This window comes from Neoarius graeffei, chromosome 18 (assembly GCF_027579695.1).
Source record: "Neoarius graeffei isolate fNeoGra1 chromosome 18, fNeoGra1.pri, whole genome shotgun sequence".
Lineage (NCBI taxonomy): Eukaryota > Metazoa > Chordata > Actinopteri > Siluriformes > Ariidae > Neoarius > Neoarius graeffei.
Window position 1 is genome coordinate 64,667,921 of NC_083586.1, and position 24,363 is coordinate 64,692,283.

General features: G+C 42.5%; 1 protein-coding gene across 1 annotated transcript; it reads right to left on the reverse strand.

Moving 5' to 3' along the window:
• Positions 1-3,445: 3,445 nt before the first annotated feature.
• Positions 3,446-16,632, reverse strand: LOC132866467 (B-cell receptor CD22-like). Its single transcript, XM_060899254.1, has 7 exons — positions 16,159-16,632; positions 8,796-9,053; positions 8,392-8,640; positions 8,230-8,305; positions 4,666-4,711; positions 4,083-4,300; positions 3,446-3,990 (listed from the first exon to the last, which is right to left on the reverse strand). The coding sequence occupies exons 1-7, from the start codon at positions 16,232-16,234 to the stop codon at positions 3,942-3,944; spliced, it is 972 nt and encodes a 323-aa protein (XP_060755237.1). The 5' UTR covers positions 16,235-16,632; the 3' UTR covers positions 3,446-3,941.
• Positions 16,633-24,363: the final 7,731 nt, after the last annotated feature.

The following is a 24,363-nucleotide window of genomic DNA, read 5'->3' on the forward strand; positions in this document are numbered from 1 at the left end:
TCCTCCGGGTGCTCCGGTTTCCCCCACAGTCCAAAGACATGCAGGTTAGGTTAACTGGTGACTCTAAATTGAGCGTAGGTGTGAATGTGAGTGTGAATGGTTGTCTGTGTCTATGTGTCAGCCCTGTGATGACCTGGCGACTTGTCCAGGGTGTACCCCGCCTTTCACCCGTAGTCAGCTGGGATAGGATCCAGCTTGCCTGCGACCCTGTAGGACAGGATAAAGCGGCTAGAGATAATGAGATGAGATGAGATAATTGTCTGCACAATAAAAAAGGTGTAGATAAACATAAAGAGGGTAATATTTGTGTGTGTGTTCAGCGTGTGTGATGGACTGTGAGTTCTGCTGCAGCCATACCCACGGAGTAACATTTAGAGGACCGTACTGAATTTTGTTTAGGCACATATTTTTTAACACTGTGTTTGAATTGAGGCGGTTCCTTTTCTCACACACTCAGAATGAAACCCTGATGTGAACCAGAAAACCTTGTCTGTCGTCAGTCACATGGTTTTCTGCTAAACGATACACGCCTCCAAGCGGGGCTTCATCTGAAGTTTGTAGTTTGTTCATTCTCCACTCAGTGTCTGAGACTGATTGTTATCCAGAGTATGACGACACACATCAGAGATATAAAACTTGTGCGTTAGCGAGCGACTGTGACAATTTGTAAACAAACATGGCTGCCAAGTTTGCTTCATTAAACATGGAAGATTTTGAGAGAATTTTGAAAGAGAAAGATGCGTTGAACACCTGAAAGGAATGTGTAGTAGTAATAATAATAATAATAATAATAATAATAATAATATTGGCTGGCTTTTTTTCATGGTATGTCAGATATATTCCAGTCAGCTCCTCGTCTTCGACTCGTTTAGCATCATGAATGGAATATATCTGATAGACCACTCAACACCAGCCAATATTATTTAAATATTACATTAGTTACAGTTTTGGATGGTGTGACAGGAAAAAGGTCACAAGTTTTGATTTTTATTTAAAGATTTTTATTTAATGCTGAGTCAATGTATTAGAAAATGAAAGTTTTATATTTCCGCAAGCAGAACACAGAATAAAGCAGAACTCAGAATACATGTGCGTTAAGACCCGGTCCTGCAATACTGAAAATTATAACTATAAATATAATGATATCTATAAATAACCGAGTCCCCTGCAGTTTATGTGATCGGTGCTTTGTACCGATAACGATCCCTATAGCCCAGGCCTGGGTTTATCTGTATCTGAGATTGCTTCTGAAGCCATTTTTCCAGACCTGGACCTGATCTGATAAAACATCTGACCAATCAGCTAATTGTTTACATGTGACGTTGTCTGAGCACATGATATTTTTCCCCGGGCATCTTTGTACATCCTTGTTGTATCTTGAAGTCACAGAATACGGATTCATGGAAATTAAAAAATATATAATACAAAGCACGGATCTTTTATTCACTGATATGTGAGTTTCCGTGAAATATCAATAGCAAATTAATAAACACACAAATGCAGGTAAAACATTTTATTTATGAACTTTGGCAGTCCAAACATTTAATTGTTTTAGACCTTAATTTTTTATCTGCGATGCATTATCTGTATTAAATCGGTAACCAATCTGTAATATACTAAAACATCCGTGACCAATCTGTAAATTATTTGCATCTGTGATCATCCCTATTAAAATCCGTAACCGCTCCTTTTTATTATACACTACCGTTCAAAAGTTTGGGGTCACTTTGAAATGTCCTTATTTTTGAAAGAAAAGCACTGTTCTTTTCAATGAAGGTCACTTTAAACTAATCAGAAATCCACTCTATACATTGCTAATGTGGTAAATGACTATTCTAGCTGCAAATGTGTGGTTTTTGGTGCAATATCTCCATAGGTGTATAGAGGCCCATTTCCAGCAACTCTCACTCCAGTGTTCTAATGGTACAATGTGTTTGCTCATTGCCTCAGAAGGCTAATGGATGATTAGAAAACCCTTGTACAATCATGTTAGCACAGCTGAAAACAGTTGAGCTCTTTAGAGAAGCTATAAAACTGACCTTCCTTTGAGCAGATTGAGTTTCTGGAGCATCACATTTGTGGGGTCGATTAAATGCTCAAAATGGCCAGAAAAATGTCTCGACTATATTTTCGATTCATTTTACAACTTATGGTGGGAAATAAAAGTGTGACTTTTCATGGAAAACACAAAATTGTCTGCGTGACCCCAAACTTTTGAACGGTAGTGTATTTCCGTAATCCATGACCTATCTGTATTTTATCAACCTCCAGAGAGTGTACATTAGTTGTTTTGGAGTCCAAGCTGTACAGTCTGACCCAGAATAACATGCTACTACTTGGAAAAAACTTCCATGACTGTTCCTAAGTTGCATGCGTTTATTTCCTGGTGTGTCAGAACCAAGCGATATTATAGTGGGGATTATAGTTGTGGTGTTTCTGCTCCAGACTGGACCTCAATTCAGGCAGAGGGAGAGTCCGAGTTGGAGTTATAGGAATAGTTATAGTTCTTGGTGTTGTGGGACTGGGGCCTCAATCAGTTCTTTCCACATGACTGAATGAAATGAGCACAACAGCCCCTCCTTCAGGCCAAAGGAGTCACAGCACAAGATGTTCATCAAGAGAAGCCCATTAAACACAGTGTTCATTTTGGCTTTACAGGACTTTACTGTGGCATGATCTCATCTCATCTCATTATCTCTAGCCGCTTTATCCTGTTCTACAGGGTCGCAGGCAAGCTGGAGCCTATCCCAGCTGACTACGGGCGAAAGGCGGGGTACACCCTGGACAAGTCGCCAGGTCATCACAGGGCTGACACATAGACACAGACAACCATTCACACTCACATTCACACCGACGGTCAATTTAGAGTCACCAGTTAACCTAACCTGCATGTCTTTGGACTGTGGGGGAAACCGGAGCACCCGGAGGAAACCCACGCGGACACGGGGAGAACATGCAAACTCCGCACAGAAAGGCCCTCGCCGGCCACGGGGCTCGAACCTGGACCTTCTTGCTGTGAGGCGACAGCGCTAACCACTACACCACTATGCCGCCGGCATGATGTAAAATAAAAAGTTTCGATGCTCATTTATTATACGCACAAAATAAATGGCCTCATTTAAAGACACACTGCAATGTAATGCACCAGTGAGAATATATTTATTTATTTCACTGAATCTGGTCAGTCATATTGAGGAGGAGCCTTCATGTTTAATATGCTGAGTTACAAATAAAGAAATAAAAACAAAAATATAAAATAGTCAGAAAACAACAAATATTAAAACAAGCAATTGTTATATTAACAATGAAAATTATACCAAGGTTCATGGTTATTTTTTTAAAGTACTGCTGTGTATGTAACAAACATAAGAATTGTAAGTTATAAATATACAGTATATTAAAAAAAATTATATATTAACAAAAACAATTATTATCTTATAGCGTGTTGGAGGTAATTATTGTTGCGATTTCGTCATGTTCGTTGCTTTTCCAGAACTTCGTAAGGAGGAAATTTTATGACACTGGATCGTTATGAATTGTAATTGAATAACATGCTTTAGAAGACAGTTATTTGAATTAAAGACCATCTTTTGAATTTTATTGGTCTTTAAGCTGAATTTTGAACTCGGATGCAGAGTTTATAACGAGTCATCTTTATATATCCAAAGTGTGAATCGCAGCCAATGATTTAATCCTGATAAATATTAACACTGATCCAATATTCTCCAGCAAATATCCAGAAGGTCTGAAAATGGCTTTACACTGTATGAATTTCAGCCTGATTTTGTTGACAGAGAAATAAAAAGAGCTCTCTTAAAGCACTGCTGAAATCACACAGTGTAAAACCAGCTTCATTTACAAATTAGCCATCCAACTTTCCTGAAGCTTTCCACTGAGCAGGTGGAAGTTGTGGTGAGGTTGAATAAATGGCTGAATGGTGTTTATTTCACACTGCTGTAGATCACAGTGGGATCCTCAGCATTGGAAGGCCTACAGAAAGAGAGGAAATGATCACACTCAGATCCAGCAGAAGATCATATCCAGCTCTGTTAGAGTGGAGGAAACAGACCTGATCCTCTCACCTGTCATCAGCACCGGTGCGAGGAAATCGAACACTAGCGTACTGAACCTCTTCTTCCTCAGAGACAGAAGCTTTTACAGCAGAACTCTCAGCGTTCCTGAGGTCAGCGGCACTCCAGTGTATAATGCTGGCGTACAGAACTTCGTCCTGATTGGCTGAAGCTGAATCAGATACAGTGTTGATTGGCTGTATCACTGTGACATTGGAAGAAATATCATCCTGAGGGAGATGCACAGAGATAGAGGCATGAAAATACTGAACATCTACGTATATCACAGCTCTGTTGAATTCTTGATTCTGCTTGGTCAGAACATATTGATTAATTTTCTATAATGGCAGCTCTGACATGAGTGCACTGATGAACATATTTCTGACATTTGACCTTGATCCTAATTGGATCAATTGAAAAATGTAATTAATTCATCTGCTGCTTACGATGATAATTCCACATAAATGCTACAAACACAGTACTCGTTCTTGACTTTTATTGCTGATGAGAATCTCAAATGTAAGCTCAGAAGGTCTGAAGTGTTTAAATGACAGTACAAACACAATTCTCAGGAATTATCTGGATATTTATTTACCTGTTTTAAACTTTGGTCTGCCGTTGAACCAATTCTCTTCTTTTTCCTGTAGAATGAAATAATAAATCCATTCGTTGTGGTCCAGTAAGCACTAAAGATACCAGACCACCCCTGACCATCACACCCACATGTGGTGCTTCCTGAAACTCTAAGCACAATGTTGGGAGCTCACAACTGTACAGAACTGTAACCCAGTAGAAACCCAATTTCCTAATTTTATTTAATTTAATTCAAAACATAATTGATGGGGGGCGGCACGGTGGTGTAGTGGTTAGCGCTGTCACCTCACAGCAAGAAGGTCCGGGTTCGAGCCCCGTGGCCGGCGAGGGCCTTTCTGTGCGGAGTTTGCATGTTCTCCCCGTGTCCGCGTGGGTTTCCTCCGGGTGCTCCGGTTTCCCCCACAGTCCAAAGACATGCAGGTTAGGTTAACTGGTGACTCTAAATTGACCGTAGGTGTGAATGTGAGTGTGAATGGTTGTCTGTGTCTATGTGTCAGCCCTGTGATGACCTGGCGACTTGTCCAGGGTGTACCCCGCCTTTCACCCGTAGTCAGCTGGGATAGGCTCCAGCTTGCCTGCGACCCTGTAGAAGGATAAAGCGGCTAGAGATAATGAGATGAGATGAGATAATTGATAGGAAAATAAAATTATCATTTTCTTTGATTTCTGGTTCACCAAACTGTTTATTTGAAGTTATTCAGTTGGTTTATGTGCCTGTCAAGGTTAATTAATTGTAATTTGCCAAATCACCCAGCAGCGTAATGCTATTGGAGGGTGGAGACAAGCCCCCCCTTTCAGGTAGCAGTCACGGTAGTACACACCGGAGCAGTGAGGGGAGCACATGCAAACGAGTGAGAGATGAGAAGTAAATCCCTCGGCGGTTATTTCACAAAAGTTGGTTCTAAATGTTTAAGTGTTCATAAGTGATACTGGAGGTGACCCAAAGCCTGTTGACGTGGGTTTATTGTATGCAGACCGTCTTGGTGAATTCAATATTAGCTAAGCTAACACAGCTAATGGCGGTAGCCTGTGTCATTCTGTCATGCTGTGTGCTAATGTGTGTTTGTGTCTGATGTGCAACATGCTAACTACAATGGTTAATACTGTGACATGTTAAAAGCTTTCTTTTCCATTAAAGGAAGTACATTTCAATGGTCAATATGAAGAAATTGAGTGTAAACCATAGCTGTTTTTATTTTTTCATCTCATCTCATTATCTGTAGCCGCTTTATCCTTCTACAGGGTCGCAGGCAAGCTGGATCCTATCCCAGCTGACTAAGGGCGAAAGGCGGGGTTCACCCTGGACAAGTCGCCAGGTCATCACAGGGCTGACACATAGACACAGACAACCATTCACACTCACATTCACACCTACGCTCAATTTAGAGTCACCAGTTAACCTAACCTGCATGTCTTTGGACTGTGGGGGAAACCGGAGCACCCGGAGGAAACCCACGCGGACACGGGGAGAACATGCAAACTCCACACAGAAAGGCCCTCGCCGGCCACAGGGCTTGAACCCGGACCTTCTTGCTGTGAGGCAACAGTGCTAACCACTACACCACCGTGCCGCCCATTTTTTTTTAATTTATTTTTTTATTTTTTGTAATTCATTTGATTATTTGAGTACAATCAACATCATTGGTGTCCTGTAAAACAAGGTTGGTTAAAAACAGTGTTCATTAGTGTAAGAAAAGGTTTAAAATATGTGAAGATAAAAACTATAACCTTCATCCAGATTTTAAGGTTTTGGAGGTTTCATATTGGACTGTATTTAAGTTCATGAAAAAAAAGAGAGCTAAAAACAATTCATTAAAAGTGGGGAAAATAATTCCACAAAGTGATGAGTTAAAGGTATTGTAATCACAGAACTATATCACAAATGTAGTAATTACTGCAGTGTTTTGTTTTTTTTTTTGTTAGATTTTAAATTGAATATAAGATATGGCCATAAGTGATTGAAATGTTATGTCTGTAAATAATGAGGGTTTATATTGTTATGCAGGCTAGGTTTTTGATTCTACTGGGAACTTCTTGGGATTTTGGAAACCGGAACTGGATTTTCTCCCTGACGAGGAAGATGGCGAGCCACTGGGAGATTTGATCGCTTCATTCATCACTGAGGGAACTCATCCATTCCTTCTTCACAAGTTTTATAGGTTCACCGGTGTGGTAGGATTTGACATGACATCCACCTCATGTTGACTAAAACACACTTACTGACATGAATCAACTCTTGGACTATGCTAAAAGGATCTGACTGACAAACTATACGAGTTGACTGACCTAAACTGTGCAGCACTACAACTGGTTTCAAGTATTAGAAGCAGAGAAACTGAACTGATCTGAGTTGGAAACTGAAGTTTGTTAGTGTTATAAAAATGCACTTATTGATGTATTTCCCTTTCATAGAGATACCAGCTGTTAAGTTGTAAACTTATATATATATATATATATATATATATATATATATAAATTTTTTTTTAACAAGGTACCTAAATAAGGGCGGCACGGTGGTGTAGTGGTTAGCGCTGTCGCCTCACAGCAAGAAGGTCCGGGTTCGAGCCTTTCTGTGCGGAGTTTGCATGTTCTCCCCGTGTCCGCGTGGGTTTCCTCCGGGTGCTCCGGTTTCCCCCACAGTCCAAAGACATGCAGGTTAGGTTAACTGGTGACTCTAAATTGAGCGTAGGTGTGAATGTGAGTGTGAATGGTTGTCTGTGTCTATGTGTCAGCCCTGTGATGACCTGGCGACTTGTCCAGGGTGTACCCCGCCTTTCACCCGTAGTCAGCTGGGAAAGGCTCCAGCTTGCCTGCGACCCTGTAGAACAGGATAAAGCGGCTACAGATAATGAGATGAGATGAGGTACCTAAATATAAGGTGTTCCACTTAAGTTAATCCCTGGGTCTGTGTTCATCTTTTCTGGCTATTACCCAGCACATCATTTACCTCCGCAAACCTAGTCACTGGTCCATTGCTCAGCCAACTAATCAGAGCTTATTTTTGGTCCTCCATCATTACAGGCAGGGTAGCTGGGTACCAGGTTACAGAATGTTCAGGTCCAAACCTGTTCCAGCATGATGATGCCTCTGAGCACAAAGCGAGCACCATGTAGACGTGGTGTGTGAAGGTTGGAGTGAAGAACTCGAGTGTCCTGCACAGAGCCCTGACTGAACTCAACCCCACTGAACACCTTTGGGATGAACTGGAACTGGAGCCTCAATATCCCAACATCAGAGTCTGATCTCACTAATGCTCTTGTCACTGAACTGAATGAACATAAATCCCCACAGCCACGCCCCAAAATCTAGTGGAAAGCCTTATTATAACAGTAACAAGGGGAATAAATCTGGAATGAGATGTTCAGCAGGGATATCTGATGGTGAGGGTGAAGGTGCACAAACCTTTGACCAAAGAGTTTACATCAACCTTGGTCAGTTAAAAACAGGAGTGTTTACTGGACAAACATTCAAACATACAGAGCTGTACAGCAGAAAATTCTGTAAAAATTGTGACTATAACCTCACTCTATTTTTGATATTGAGGTGAAAAAATCTATTTTCTTACCTTAGAAACAAGAAGACGACGAGACAAACAAACACAACAACCCCAACTCCTGCATACACACCTACGTTCTGAAACCCTGTGTAGATAATGATGTGATCATGAATCAGTGTTGAATATTTATGAGTGCCATTCAGATTTATAGATTTACACCATTGCTCTCACCTTTTAAAGTGACAGACACTGCAGCCGATCTCTCAGAGCCGTGTTTATTCTGAGCCTCACAGGAGTACTGTCCACTCTGTAGAGCTCTGTAACTCTGTCCAGATCCTACAGGTGAGGATTCGTTCTCCTTAAACCAGGTGTAGTTCTCCACAGGTGGGTTCGCATCACTGCTGCAGGTCAGAGTCACTGAACTTCCCTCCACTATCTCACCAGAGGGTCTGATGGACACTGAGACGTTCTTTGGAGGATCTATAGAATGCATTAGCAGACAAAGGATTTGGCATTATCTTTACTATACGACTACATACAGCAGATGTAATTCCAGGAGTTTCCAAAAAGATGATTAAGATTACTGAATGTGATCAAGCCACAAAATGAAACACAATAAACTAGCTTTAACTTACACAGAACATTCAGAGTTACACCGATGGAATACCGATGTTTGAGTTCATTCTTGCACTTGCACTTGTACTCTCCACTGTCCTCAGAGCTGATAGTGGAGATGGTGTAGGTCTTTCCTTTTCCTACTGATGTCGTCCCCTTAAACCAGGTGTAGTTCTCCACAGGAGGGTTCGCATCACTGCTGCAGGTCAGAGTCACTGAACTTCCCTCCACTATCTCACCAGAGGGTCTGATGGACACGGAGACGTTCTTTGGAGGATCTAAAGAGTTCCATGATAAGAGTGAAGAAAGCAGTTCATGGTCATAAGCCGAGTGGTTTTTTTTTCCCTTTCATCAGTTCTTGACTACATTTTTCAGCTCATCTCATTATGTGTCGTTCCCACTGAATATAAAACCCACTTCACTGCCATTATACAGTCACAATTCTGATCATCTTTTTATCCTGTGATAATTCTGGGACACCTTTTAATCAATCCTGCATGTGCTTGTATTTTTCTCTTTACATGGTCAAGATGGTATTCTGTATAGATTTTTTATACATAAATGCCAAACAAAACTGAAAAAATAAACTCTTCTATACTGACTGTTACTATCCACACATGTTCAAATGTTCACTTGTTCATATTTGTACCTGTATCCTGTGTACAGATTTTATTTTAAAAGAAAAACAATGTCCCTGGGCACCACCATCTTACTGTCTGCAAGGTTCAAAGATCATGCTCTGAGTACAAATCATGACTCCAACCACGACTCCAAACACGGACACATCGCTTTGAAATTTTTTGTAAACAGCCCTAAAGGTGCCCGACTGTCAAGTGTCTTGATGGAAAAATAAGTCCAAACACTGATCATTTTATGGGACAGCATCACTGCTGCAGGTCAGAGTAACTGAGCTGCCCTCCACAGATTCATCAGAAGGACTGATCGACACTGAGACGTTCTTTGTAGGATCTTAAAGAAATTTAAAATGATTCTAATCAGCAGTCTATAACTGTCAGGCTTGCAGACGGGTGCAAACGCTGAAAGAGAGTGTATTCGGGGAAACTAGCAGACAAATCCAAATAGTAAGGCAAAAGGTGGAATCACAAAACAGGCAATGGTCAGGTGAAACACAAACAGTATGTCAAAGGCAATATCAAAAGGGCAAAATCCAGAGTATAAAACAAATCTAACCAGAGAAATAATCAGAAGGCTTGTTCAAGTCAGACACAAGGAACTGAGCATGTACTTCACAATGACTGAGTGCTGAGAGTATGCTTATGGAGTGTGCTGTGGTGACTGAGTCCAGGTGTGTGCAATCAGTAATGAGGAGACTGTGAGTGGTGAAGTACAGGATGGTTGTTGCAGCCCATGGCAGCCATATTTGAAGGCTGCTGTAAATTTTGGGAAGTGGAGTCTGGAGTGCAAGCAGGTGCAGATGTGACAGAACCCTCCCCCCACTCCCTCACTCTGGGAGCAATACTTTTTTCAGACAGCCCTAGGGGCAAGGGCCAGGTTTATCTGGATGCTTGGTGTGGAATTATTGGCAAATGAGTGGGTTGAAGATGTCCTTAGCAGGGATCCAACAGTGCTCCTTGGGACAATAGCCCTCCCACTCGACCAGATATTGCAAGTTACCTCCTTTGCGCCGAGAGTTGAGGATGTCCTGAATGATGTAAGCTTGTTGACTTTCAAGGGTGAGGGCTGCAGGAAGTGAAGTGGAGGGAACATTGGTTACTAAGGGACTGGGAATGGTAGGTTTCAGGCATCATGTGTGGAACGTGGGTGAGTCTACTGTGTCTGAACGGGTCCGGCTTGTCAGTAACATTGTTGATATGCTGCAGAATTTTAAATGGCCAATGTCCTTAGCACAGAGGTTTTTGCAAACTTCTGAGTTCCTGATGTCCTTGGTTGATAGCCACACTCTGTCACCTGGGTTATATTGGGGTTTCCCCTCTATGATGGTCAGCAAATGCTTGCACCTTTGCGCCACTTGCTATAAGTGTTGGTGGACATTACCACACCTGTTCATTCTGCTTGAACCAGTGGTCAACATCAGGTACAATGGTGGGCAAGTTGTCCCATGAGAAAAAGGGAGATTGAAAGCTGAATACACATTAGAAGGACATAAGTTGGGTGGCAGAGTGACACAAAGAGTTCTGGGCATATTCATCCCATGGCAAGCACTGTGCACAGTCCCTCTGGTTTTTGGCACAAAAGAACCTGAAGAAGTACCCAACTTCTTGTTCAGCCCTTTCCACCTGATCATTAGACTGTGGGTGGTACCTGGATGTCAGGCTTACTGAAAGTCCCTGCCTGTCCATGAACTTAGACCATCATTGATATGTGAACTATGAACCACGATCACTGACTATATCTTCTGGGATACCAAAATAACAAAACACATGGTTAAAAAGGAGTTCAGCTGTGTTCAAAGGCTGTGGGGAGACCTGGTAGAGGGATAAATCTGAAAGCCTTTAAAAGCAATCAATGATGGCTATGATTTGTGTATTGCCTTGGGATTTGGGAAGATCTGTGATGAAGTCCATGGCAGTATGGAACCAGACATGCTGAGGCATGGGCAGTGACATGAGTCTGCCTACTGGAAGTGCCCGGGTCACTTTAGCCTTTGCACATGTGGGACATGAGGAAATGTTACAATTGATATCCATCAACATGTTAGGGCACCAGTCTCTAGCTCGCAATAATTGGTAAGTGCACTGACTGCCTGGATGCACAGTGGCAGAAGTGGTGTGTGGTCAGTTGATCAGACAGCCTCTGAGGTGTGGGGGGACAGACTTCAACTTGGCACTCAAGCCATGCAACCCTGATCACCTCATCTGTTTTGTTTTTTGTTTGAATGAGCAAAACTAATGTAATGACTCGGTCTGTCATTGAAATACATTTGCCATCCCCACCCCATGTTCCATTTCCTTCTTTTTTTCCTTTCTTCACTTATACCAGTGGTGTTTAGCATTTTTCTTTATTAACTATTGAGTTCTACAATATATACGAAGAAGTTGACTAAAGCTCACATCTGATGCTGAGGGTTTGAGCAGGAGAGGGGAGATGTTCATATCCTCTTACAGCACAGCTATAACTGCCTGACTTGTTTATACCCAAAAGGTGTAACACCAACCCAAAAGTGGGTATTAATTTACAAGAAAAAAAAATTAATATATAAAACTAATCGAGTAAGTAGTAATAAAGTTTCTCACTATGAGTTATTATCTTATTCTGGAGCCCCAGAATGTCAGACCTCACACAGTTCCTGGTTGTCACCACTAGGTGGAGACAGTCTTCTGGAACACTTTTAGCTGAGCTTCAATGAGTGGATTCATCTGTTGGTCACAGGACTCATTTGCTGGCTACTTAGGCCCTGTCCACATGGCAACGGATTCAGGTGACTCCGATACAATTGCTTATCATTTAGGCCTGGCGTCCACACGGCACCGGCGTTTTGGGTGCCCAAAACGCAATCTTTTTGAGAACGGGTTCCAGAGTGGAAAGATCTGGCAACGTTGCTGTTGCGAAGTCGTCTGGATGAGTAGAACGGATTTGTTTATGATGACGTCACAACCACATGACTGTGAGTGCTTCACGCCGGGTAGAAGTGCAACGAACTCGATGCGAGTTGTCAACAAATCCTATAACTTGGTTCATGAAACGCACTTACAAAATATTTTCACTGTGAATATTTATTGTGTAATGGTGCAAACTGAGAGAGAGAGAGAGAGAGAGAGAGAGAGACTCTGCCCTTAGGGCAGAGTCAATCCCGCCAGCAAAAATAGGGAAAAAAAGGAGCGATCTCACCTCTTCAGATGCTGGTTTAAGTCCGACAATACATTCCTCAAAAAGGGCGTAGACGAGCAAATTAATCCATCAACGTGTAGCATTCAATTTATTCTGGACCATTAAAGATGCCGCCTTCCGCGTAGAATCATACGTCATCCTCGCCGCCATATTGGATAGGTCAAAGCGGAGAATAAAGATTCATGTGCTGTGTTTAACTGTACCAACAGGTTTACCGTCCAAATGAGATCACATGGGATTACCTTTCACAGGTGAGAAACAACAAATTAATCCATCAACGTGTAGCATTCAATTTATTCCGGACCATTAACGACGACGCCTTCCGCGTAGAATCATACGTCATCCTCGCCGCCAGATTGGATAGGTCAAAGCGGAGAATAAAGATTAGCTGCAATTAACTGTACCAACAGGTTTGCCATCCAAACGAGATCACATGGGATTACCTTTCACAGGTGAGACTGGAAAAATACTTTTCATTGTATTTGGTCATTATAATGTAATTTTACGAACAGATTTTCCTGACTTTGTGGCTAATATGAAGTCTCGCGCATAATAGTTTATGCGCATGCGTCCTTACTTCTTCTATTGTTCTGGTGTCTCCGAAGGGACCGTCTTACAGCGCCCCTAGAGGTGTGGCATGTGTATTGCATCGTTTTCAGCAAGCGTTGCGTTGCCATATGGACCTGATATTTTACTGATCGTTGCCCATTTGGACGCGATATATTTTTAAATAACATCTCATTGCCGTTGTCGTGTGGATGTAGCCTTAATCTGAGCTGAGCTTGACCTTAGTACTCAGCCCATGTTTACATTAGACCGTATCAGCAGATCATCAGATTAACGTTTTTAAAACGATTAGTGTGCACACAGCAACACCAATACACGATTTGCGTGCACACAACAATACCAATACACGGATACGCTTGGCTCCGCAGGCATCCTGCGCTCCAAATTACTCCGCCCTGAACAGCGAGTGCCCTCTGGAGGGTGCGCACTCCGGCCCTGCGCAGCTCACAGAGCGCGCGAGTGAAGCGCACTAGCAGTGTTTTCGGGACTGAGCCGCTGTGTGTGTGATCCCAGCGCATATCACTTACTACTTGCAAGTGGAAGGATGGCAAGCCTAAAGACAATCATAACTACACAATGGGCAGTATTTGCATCAGTATTTGCAGTATTTTCATACTTTTATACTCTTTAATGAAAGGTGATACAAGGCGGAAGTCCGCACCGTTTTTCAGCAGTCGCGTCACATGACCAACGCCAGCGAATCAGGAAAGTGGATGTCACAGTGACGTTGTCCAATGAGATGCCAGCTAGAGCTCAGCACAGCGTATCCGCGTATTCTGAATGTTTACACAGCACCGGAGCTGACACGATCTGGATTGAATACGTGGACGCTGGCGGATTCCCGTTTCCCGGCGTTTCCAGGCGGTTTAATGTAAACGGACAGTGCATCCACGAAGAAAACGAGACAGATACAGTCTATTGTAAACGTAGCCTCAGTCATGATCTACCAGTGCTTTGTCAAGCACTTTCTACTTGGCCTTGTGGCTTGCTTTGATTACTCTTTGTAAGTAGACTTAAGACTTTCTTTGTGGATATTTTTATCATTGACTGTATTCTCTGAACCCTCTCTGTTTGTAGATTACCCTGAAAGTCTTGGACCTTTGTTTGGTGACTGTCTCAACTTTTGGATTTTCTTGAGTCATTTCTTCCCTGTGCTGCATGAACTTTGTAAATGCTGAATCTTAAACCTAGTCTCTTGTGAACTGCCTACTTATTGGATAAAAAGACTGACTGACTGTGCTCAAAACCATATCCTAACAAAAGAAGGGGCATGGGGGGGGGGGTGTATACATTTTGCAAGAGCTTGCAGAAGATATTAAATCCACTCTGGTGGGTGGGTCCCCCAACAGCACTTGGGCTCCTTCCCCATCATTTGAGCTAAATGTTAATGTGGACTCTGTGGGTGTAACCAGTGATTTCCCACAAATGAGCAATAGAGACATGCAATTGGTCACAGATGACAAACTACATCACATGCCTCACTAATCACCCTCATGTGTCTGTATTGCTAAACATCTTATTTCAGTTCTGTTGGCTGTGTTTCTTGCACAAGCCTCCCCCCCCCCCGTGTTCTACCCATGTTAGTTCATTTCTTGTCTGTTGTTGAGAGTGGGCTTTTTTTTTTTAAAGTCTTGTTTTGTCACTTTTTTTTAATACATTTACAAGTCTGCACTTGCCTCTACCTGAACTCCAGTCCTGTTGTGATGAAGCTTATGATTATCATCTTAAGCCCTGACTGGCTTTTTTTTTGGGGGGGGGGGGTTGGTTTTAGCACTAACATTGTAAAACTTTAATTTTGTCTTCTGAAATAACTTTCATTAGCTGTTAGATCATAAATGTAGATCACTTAAACACTTTTTTGTAACTTGCCTGCAAAACAAGTAGTGCTCATTCCATCAGTTCCATGAGTAAACTGTTTACATACATGTCAACCTTTGGTCAATCAAACCTGTATAACCAACCTCCCAAATCCGTATTTCCCTTATAAAATCCGTATAAGATGCAAATTAAAATAATTTACCTAAAATTTGAATGATAATTAGCAATGATATATCCCAGTTACTTTTTATTCAATATTAATAACAATAAACCTTCAGAATGAATACAAAGTATTTTTCCAGTCTCACCTGTGAAAGGTAATCCCATGTGATCTCGTTTGGACGGTAAACCTGTTGGTACAGTTAAACGCAGCACATGAATGAGGCATCTTTATTCTCGGCTACTGTCTAGACGCTACACCAGAGACGGCTGAAGAATCTCCACTTTGCCACATCCAATATGGCGGCGAGGATGACGTATGATTCTACGCAGAAGCCGGCGTCTATGTTTATATGTCTATGACTTCACGGTTGGCGGGATTCTCGCAATGCGGTGTGCACATGATCAAAAGTGGAACGAAGTCTCGCTACCACAAGATAACGCACGATTTCATAAGACTCTTTACTGGCTGTCTGTGGTGTACAGTACGTTTATCATCGTGGGAATTGATTATAGCTCTAAATATTGAATTTTTTTTTTTTAAAGAATCCGTATAACTTTATTTATACGCCCGTATACTACGTTTATTGAATCAAATCCGTATATAAAATACGGACATTCCGTATAGGTTTGACATGTGTTTAACCTTTTTAGTAAATCAGTGTTTAGGTTTTTAATTAAATAGTAATTCAACAGTGTGTTAGAGTTCTTCATTAATCTGCTACAAAACTGACTCCTGTATCTAAAGATTATGGTCTGAGTGTGTCTGTGTGTTTTACCTGTAACTGAGTCTAACTCCAGGTAAACCTGCCCACTTTCTCATTGTATTTGTTGTGATTCCTAAGTAGTAAATGTGTTCATCTGTTTTCTTTACCTCACTCAGTCTGAAGTGTTTCTGTTCATATCCTAAATACTCTGAGTAACCTGATTCAGTATGCAGGTCAATAAACTCTTCACCCCAAACTGGGTTGATTACCCAAAACACTTTCCCACTGTAAGACCTGTTGGGTGTGTGTGTACTGTACATGCCTTTTAAAGCACAGAGATTTTCTTGGCTGTATTTTACACTCCATTCATTCCCAAGAGCTCCTGAAACATGACACATGAAAGAGGTGATTAGAGGTCATTATCCTGAGCCCCGTAAAACAGTGAGTTCGCTTACAGCTTCACTTCCCTCCTCTGGAAGTCCGAGTTGGAGAAATAAAAACAGTTTTCTTCCAGTGGTAAAGAAAATGTGTGCAGGATTTGGACAGAGCTGTGTATTATTCCTTTATCATCCACTTTTATTTAAGATTGTCTTTGTCTAATCTGGAAAAAGTAAGGTTTAATCTTTGGTGCTGATGCAGTTTTATTTGTGGATAAATGTTATTTCAGGGTTTTTTTTGAGACTGTAGGACATAATGTATTGGTAAAATTTAGGGTTTAATTATGGAGTTTTTGAGATCACTACCAGCCATCACTATGAGATTGTATTATCTCCATGTGGATGACATTTTACACGACGCTTCTTCTGATAGTTTTATAGCTGCACAGTAAATAAAATCCAGCCCTGTAATTCTAATAAGCATCTGTTAATGTCATTACATGAAATAAAGCTGTATCTGCAAGATGTTAATTTTAAAGTGGTAGATGTATAAAATTGTAAAATATATTGCTGGTTGAATATTTGTCTCTGGTGTGGAGCTGTGATTAATGTAAATGTGTGACTCACCTGAGATCATGAGGATCAGACACATTCGAGATGCCATTTTGAGGGCCATCATTATTAAAGGTTCTATATACAATTAAGTCACAAAAACACAATGGCTTCTTTAGAGAAAATGATACATGAGTCAGGAAGGAGACACTTATGTAACATTTTTGGAAGGAGTCTCCAGGATCAGAGGGAAAGGTTCAGAGGAAAACTAAGTCTTCCAACAATTTTAGTAGAGATGAGTTTATGCCTTTATCAGGTTAGCATTAAATACTGCAAATTGCTTGCCACACTTACCAAGACAACCAGCAAGTCCTGAAATCAGTCTGTTTATGAAATTTCACTGAAAATAATTAATAGACATTACCTGATTTAAACGTGTACACTGGTTGTACATGAATAAACGGAGTTGTTTTTGCAGTTTTCATATACAGCCAGTGTGATTTGAATTGGAATAAAAGCAAAATTACCTGTTAAGTGCTCACTCAAGCTGAGGATCAAACCAGCGGTCTTCGAGCTCGGAGGTGTTGATATGTCCCACTACCTGAATTCAAGTAATTTTATACAGAAAAATAACATGAGGAAATGGAACACTGTCATTGGAACTGCCATAAAAAGACTAAATCTGTAAAACAATAAGAGCAGATAACAGCCAACATACACACAGAGGAAGCAAATCCTCCCCTTCCCAATTCAAACCGCTACCACATTCACACTGTACAGAGCAGGATTTATTTTTTTATGGAAAATATAGCTAATAAAAACTTCAGAAATGTCAAAGGTAACACCTTTTTTCAAAATAAAGGTATGGTTTTCATGTATCTATAAGCACTATTATTTCATGAATGAATGTTCTACTATAGCAGAGAGAAAAATGGCTGCCATCCTCAACCATTATAGTGAGCTTCAATCAGGCCATCAGTGGCTGCTATGAGGTATAAAGGGTTAAAGCAGTAAATTAAAACCCTCTGGGGTCTAAGGGTATTTTCTGGCACTCTAATGATTTTGGCATGTTCTGATTTTGTTTGTGAATTTTCAACAAATCTAAGTAGTATTTTCAGAGTCATATGACTTTTGTATTCAGCACAAGTTCAGCTCCAATGTATGTAGTATGCATGTCATGACTGTACTTTTTAAACAAGAGTGCTCTGAGAGCACAGCATCCCCCTTCTTGGGGCGTCCACGAGATCTAATTCCATGGGCAAGCTCTCCAAAGAGAAGCTGCTTTGGGATTCTGTAATCAGGCATCCTGCAGACGTGCCCTAACCAACGGAGGCAGTTTCTGCGTACCATGGTCTCTATGGTTGTTGTCTTGGCTCTTTGTAGCACTTTTGTGTTGGTAATGTGATGCCACCATTGAATCTTCAGAATTTGCCTCCATGACCTTTGATGGAATATTTGTAATAGATGGATGTGTAGGGCAAGGGTGCTCCATGTTTCACTCCCATACAAAAGACAGGGAAATACCATGGCTTTGTACACTGCCACTTTGGTTGTTATAGTCAAGTCTCTCTGGTTCCGGTGTCTGGTTGTGAGTGACTTAAATGCAGCTGCTCCTCTGGCCAGTCGTCTCTTGATTTCTGCATCCAGTGATGCATCAACAGCTAGTTCACCACCTAAGCAAGTGAAGCTCTTTGCCTGTGTTAGCTGATGATCAACAATGGTAATAGGTTGGACACCATTTTGCGGGAAGTGCATCACTTCTGTTTTTGGCTTACTGATTGTAAGACCAAAATTGCTGCATGCCCTATTGATGGCGGTGGCCACATTTTGAAGTGATTGAGCTGTTGTACTGTGGGCAGCATCATCTACAAACAGGAAATCATCCAACCTCGCAACCTTGGAAGATTTGGTCTTTAGTCATCTGAGATTGAACAACTGGCCATCAAGTTTGTATCTGATATCTACTCCAAAGTTCTCCATTGACTTGTGGGCATGGCGTAACACAAAGGAAAAGTAGAGGATAAACTAGGTTGGTGCCAGGACACAGCCTTGTCTCAATCCAGATGAAACCTTGAAAAATTCAGTCATATCCCTGTCTGCGAAGACCTGGGCTTGCATTCCTTCATGGAAACTGCGGATGAGGTTAACTACTTTCGGTGGTATTCTGATGTGCAGTAGTAGTTGCCACAGGACATCTCTGTTTACAGTGTCAAATGCCTTGACAAGATTGACATATCAGGTGCAATTCCTGGTGGTGTTCATGACTTTTCTCCAGTAATTGGCAGAGGGCAAACATCATGTCTATGGTGGAGTGTCCTGGGTGAAAACTGCACTGGGCCTCAGGGATGAATGGAGCAATTGATGGCCAAATCCTGTTGAGGATGACATGTGCATACAGCTTTCCAACCATAGCTAGCAGTGTTATGCCACAATAATTACCACAAGTAAAATGACAGTTCTTCTTGAACAGCTTGATGATTATGCCATTCTTAAACTCTATTGGCACCCTTTCTTCTGCCTAGATGATCAGCAGTAGTTTGTGAAGTTCATTTACGAGAAGGGGTCCTCCAGCCTTCAAGACTTCTGCAGGAATGCCATCTGGACCTGGTGCTTTACCTAGTGTCCACTGTTGAGGAGTTTCCTCCTCCTGGGGCATGTCATCTAAGACTGACATGTTTGCTGCGCCCTGCTGGTTCAGGAGTGTACTGAAGTATTCTCTCTATCTAGCCAAGATTTCTTGAGTTTCAGATAGGCGGACTCCATCTGCGGAATTGATAGGGTTAGTTCCACCTGTCTTATACTGTGAGACTACACAGAGGGCTTCAAAAAAGTCACGAGAATCATGGCACTGGGCATAGGACTCAATTTCAGCAGCTCTGTCTAACCAAAACTGGTTCTGTATATGATGCAGCTTTCGCCGGCACTGGCTGTGGGATGAGCTGTAGCATTTGCGGTTCTCCAGTGTGTCTTTTTGGAGGAGGGCTTGAAAGCACTCTCACTTGCACTTGAGCAGGTCTTTTATCAGCATGTTGTTCTCGTCAAACCAGTCTCTGTGGTTCCTCTTCTGCAGTCTAAGAATCTCTTTGGAAGTGTTATAGAGAGTAGAATCTAGATCCTTCCAGTGTTCCTCTAAGCTTTCTGAGGTGATGTTAGGCAGCTTTGAGGCAATGGTATCCTGTAGTTGTTTGATCTCAGGAACTTTAAGCCATGCTGTGTTCAGGCGAGGTGTGATGATTTTTTTTCTGCATTGAGTGGAAATGTGGAATCGCAGGTTTAGCCAAGCACAGACTAGCTTGTGATCTGTCCAGCAATTGGCACTGTGACAGATTTGAGTCTGCAAGGTCACTCTTGTAGTGTTGTCTGACTATTATATGGTCAATCATATGCCATCTCTGGGAGCACGGATGTTTCCAGGTCCCCTTATGGATGTCATGGTGTGTCAAGTCAGGTTTATTTGTATAGTGCTTTTAACAATAAACATTGTCACAAAGCAGCTTTACACAATTTGAACGACTTAAAACATGAGCTAATTTTATCCCTAATCTATCCCCAATGAGCAAGCCTGTGGCAACAGTGGCAAGGAAAAACTCCCTCAGACAACACGAGGAAGAAACCTCGAGAGGGACCAGACTCAAAAGGGAACCCATCCTCATTTGGGCAACAACAGACAGCATGACTATAACAGTGTGTGAACACTGTATTGGAGATTAGCAGACCAAACCTGGTGCAGAGTTCTAAGAGTGCAGAATTCTAACTCCCTGAGCATTTTCCTCTCCTAGTCCATTTGGCCCAATGACATTGGGCCAAGCTTCAGTGTTAGTATCAACTCTTGCATTAAAATCGCCAAGGAGGAATAGTCTGTCATGGGGTGGTACCTCTATGAGAACTGATGTAAGTTGGTCATAGAAGAGCTGCTTTTCTTCCTGTGGTCTCTTAAAGGTAGGCACCTACATGTTGATAGTTGCATGGCACTTGGTAAGTTTGATGCGCATGGTCATGATTCATGAGTTAATGCCCTTCCATTTCGGCAGTTGTGGTCTGAGGCTTGACTTCATGGCAATCGCAACACCTTCCAGTTTGGGCTGGTCACTGGGTCTCTCTGAATGAAGAAAGATATACTGGTAATCACCATCTGATAATTCTTTTTCACCAGGGATTTGGCACTCGCTGAGACAGGCGATGTCGATGTTCAGCCTCTTGAGCTTGGATGCTACTAGAGCAGAGCCACATTGCGGTGCTTGGCGCTTGTTGGTAGGTGTGTCAGACATGGTTCGGACATTCCACGAAGCAATCTTGATCTGGGAGATGTATTTACAGCAGCTTCTGGGAAAATCAGGGTCAGGGGGTCCCGAAGGCTTTGCCCTTGATCCATCATGCTTGCAATCTCACTTCCCGTCAGACCAACGCAGATTGTACGATGTTGTTGTTGAGTCTGTAGCGGGTAGAGTTTTCGCTATGGCAAGGCTGCTGACCTCTCCACAGCTAGCAGGTAGACTGCCCAATTCCATACCTGCATCCTTCGTCCAGAGGACACAGAGTGGACTCACTGGGAGATGCAAATCACCATGTGTATAACTGGAGAAGCAGTCAAATGGGGTAGAGTCAGTGGGCTGACCTTGACTTGAACTGACTCAGGCAGGCTAGCCACTTCAGGCTTGTGTCCTCTAAGGGAAGATGGTAGTTACTGTGCCCTTGGCCATTCTGGCAGTTGTCCAGGTGTTGTGGACTGTAGCCTCTATGCCCAATAGGTAGTTCGCCCAATACCTAGTTTTCCATATTCTGATGGTTGGCCTCTGGACCCTCTTGATGTTGATGTAGGTAGCATGCAATGGCTCATCCCAGTAAATCGGCAATATTGTACCTCCATGCTTCACTCGTGTGGGTTGGTGTGCCACGGACCTCAGCACAGTTGTTGGGGCATGGACCCTGGTGTACTGATTTTCATCTGGCCCCTATCCCAAGACCAACTCTGGCATGGTTGAACCTACTGGGGACCTGAAGGCCCCCACCAGTACAAGCACTTGGGGTCATAGGAGGCACACAAGCTATGACACCATGACGAGAAATCAGTCCAAGCAGTAGGATGCATGGATAGTGCTACATGTATTGGCCCTGATGGCCTTCCATACTGTCACCACAGTACCATGAAATTACTCCAATGGCCTTCCATAGTCTCAGCAACATCCTCAGCAGGCCACTAGTGATGGGAATTTCGGCTCTTTTTCGGGAGCCGGCTCTTTTGGCTCTTCTTACTATAAGGAGCCGGCTCTTTCGGCTCCCAAATGGCTCCTGAGATTTTATTTTTGATTTAATTGCTGCAATTAACTAGTTAATTAATTACATTATTATTTATATTTTATCAATAGGATGTTTTCCATTTTATTTTTTAGTTTTTGTAGCCGGCGGCACGGTGGCGTAGTGGTTAGCGCTGTCGCCTCACAGCAAGAAGGTCCGGGTTCGAGCCCCGTGGCCAGCGAGGGCCTTTCTGTGCGGAGTTTGCATGTTCTCCCCGTGTCCGCGTGGGTTTCCTCCGGGTGCTCCGGTTTCCCCCACAGTCCAAAGACATGCAGGTTAGGTTAACTGGTGACTCTAAATTGAGCGTAGGTGTGAATGTGAGTGTGAATGGTTGTCTGTGTCTATGTGTCAGCCCTGTGATGACCTGGCGACTTGTCCAGGGTGTACCCCGCCTTTCGCCCGTAGTCAGCTGGGATAGGCTCCAGCTTGCCTGCGACCCTGTAGAAGGATAAAGCGGCTAGAGATAATGAGATGAGATGAGATGAGTTTTTGTAGCCGGACGGCACGGTGGTGTAGTGGTTAGCGCTGTCGCCTCACAGCAAGAAGGTCCTGGGTTCGAGCCCCGTGGCCGGCGAGGGCCTTTCTGTGTGGAGTTTGCATGTTCTCCCCGTGTCCGCGTGGGTTTCCTCCGGGTGCTCCGGTTTCCCCCACAGTCCAAAGACATGCAGGTTAGGTTAACTGGTGACTCTAAATTGAGTGTAGGTGTGAATGTGAGTGTGAATGGTTGTCTGTGTCTATGTGTCAGCCCTGTGATGACCTGGCGACTTGTCCAGGGTGTACCCCGCCTTTCGCCCGTAGTCAGCTGGGATAGGCTCCAGCTTGCCTGCGACCCTGTAGAAGGATAAAGCGGCTACAGATAATGAGATGAGATGAGATGAAATGAGTTTTTGTAGCCATTGTAAAGCTTTGTAAAGTATAGCAGTGTAACAATGTTCTAGCTATAGAAATAAAACTTACTTACCAATTAATAAATTATTTTCTCACAAGCATAATGCAAAACTGTGTTATATTACCAATATAAAATATGCAGAAGACATCAACTGTTTATCCTTTATGGCTTTATTTCACACTCAACCTTGAGCAAAATGCCACAAAATAAATTATGAAGTATAAATCAGGCCTAAGAAACTATGAAGCAAAGTTGGAAATTATTTTAACAAACACAGAACAATGTGCAACAAAATATGTGGCACATTGAGCGCATGTAAAAAGAGAAAAAAGTTCCGCACTCTGCTCCACCAGTAATGAGAAGCCGCTGGAACAGCAAATATGCTCCTGTTATAATGACTGCTGTCTCGTTGTATACCGCAGATTAATCTGGCCATGCCAAGGCGGTTGCCGACCGAACCTGTCAATTTATGAGCGACAATTTATATCATGAGCTTTAGGAATTCACAGCAACAAAACAATGATCATGGTTGTCAAATAGACAATCATCCTTCAGCTGAGCTGAACTCTGTCTCTCTCTCTCTCTCTCTCTCTCTCTGAGGCACCTAAGGACAAAAAACTAATTCGGCTCCCCAACTCGGCTCCCACCGAAGAGCCGGCTCCCGTCGTTCACTTCAAAGAGCAGGCTCTTTGAACCGGATCATTCGCGACCGACACATCACTACAGGCCACACTTTCTCAAATTTCTCATTCCAGAGCTCTCATTTATCAAAGTGTATGAAATGATTTATAATTCTGTGTGGAAGAACCGCCAGTACACATGACATGTACTACAACATACATGACAACACTGGTGTTTATCATGTGTGGACACACGGCTGCACAGTATGGATGGTGACAAATCCTCCACATCCTCTAAATGGCTCTGTTTATGCACAGCCACACTCCTTTAGCTAAAGCAACGCCCCAAATCACCATAAACAACAAACAACCTCCTTTAAAAGGGTGATTTTAAGGCTGTGCATGTACAATCTATTGCTGTAAATAAAAAAAAAAAATCTCATTGTCTTTTCTGCTGTCATGTTTATAAATGTAATGGGGCAGGACAGTGGGGGCAGAATGAGGAATAGAAAGGGGGCAGGACTACACCACCCTGGGAATTCCACCCCAGGAAATACTCCCAACTAACTCCACTCAAGGAAATAGTCCCAGTATTGCTAAAGCAACCCAGTAAAGTCACACAGGTTCGTATAGTGAGGGGACAGAGACGTGTTTTCATGAATAAAAAGCACAAAAGCTTTAAATATTCACAAGACAAAATTCAGACAGTAAAAGGACAGTGGCAAAAAGAGGAAGGAGCCAGACGTTAGCAGTACCATGGGTAGCACGAGGAATGACTGTTGCCCAAAACAAAA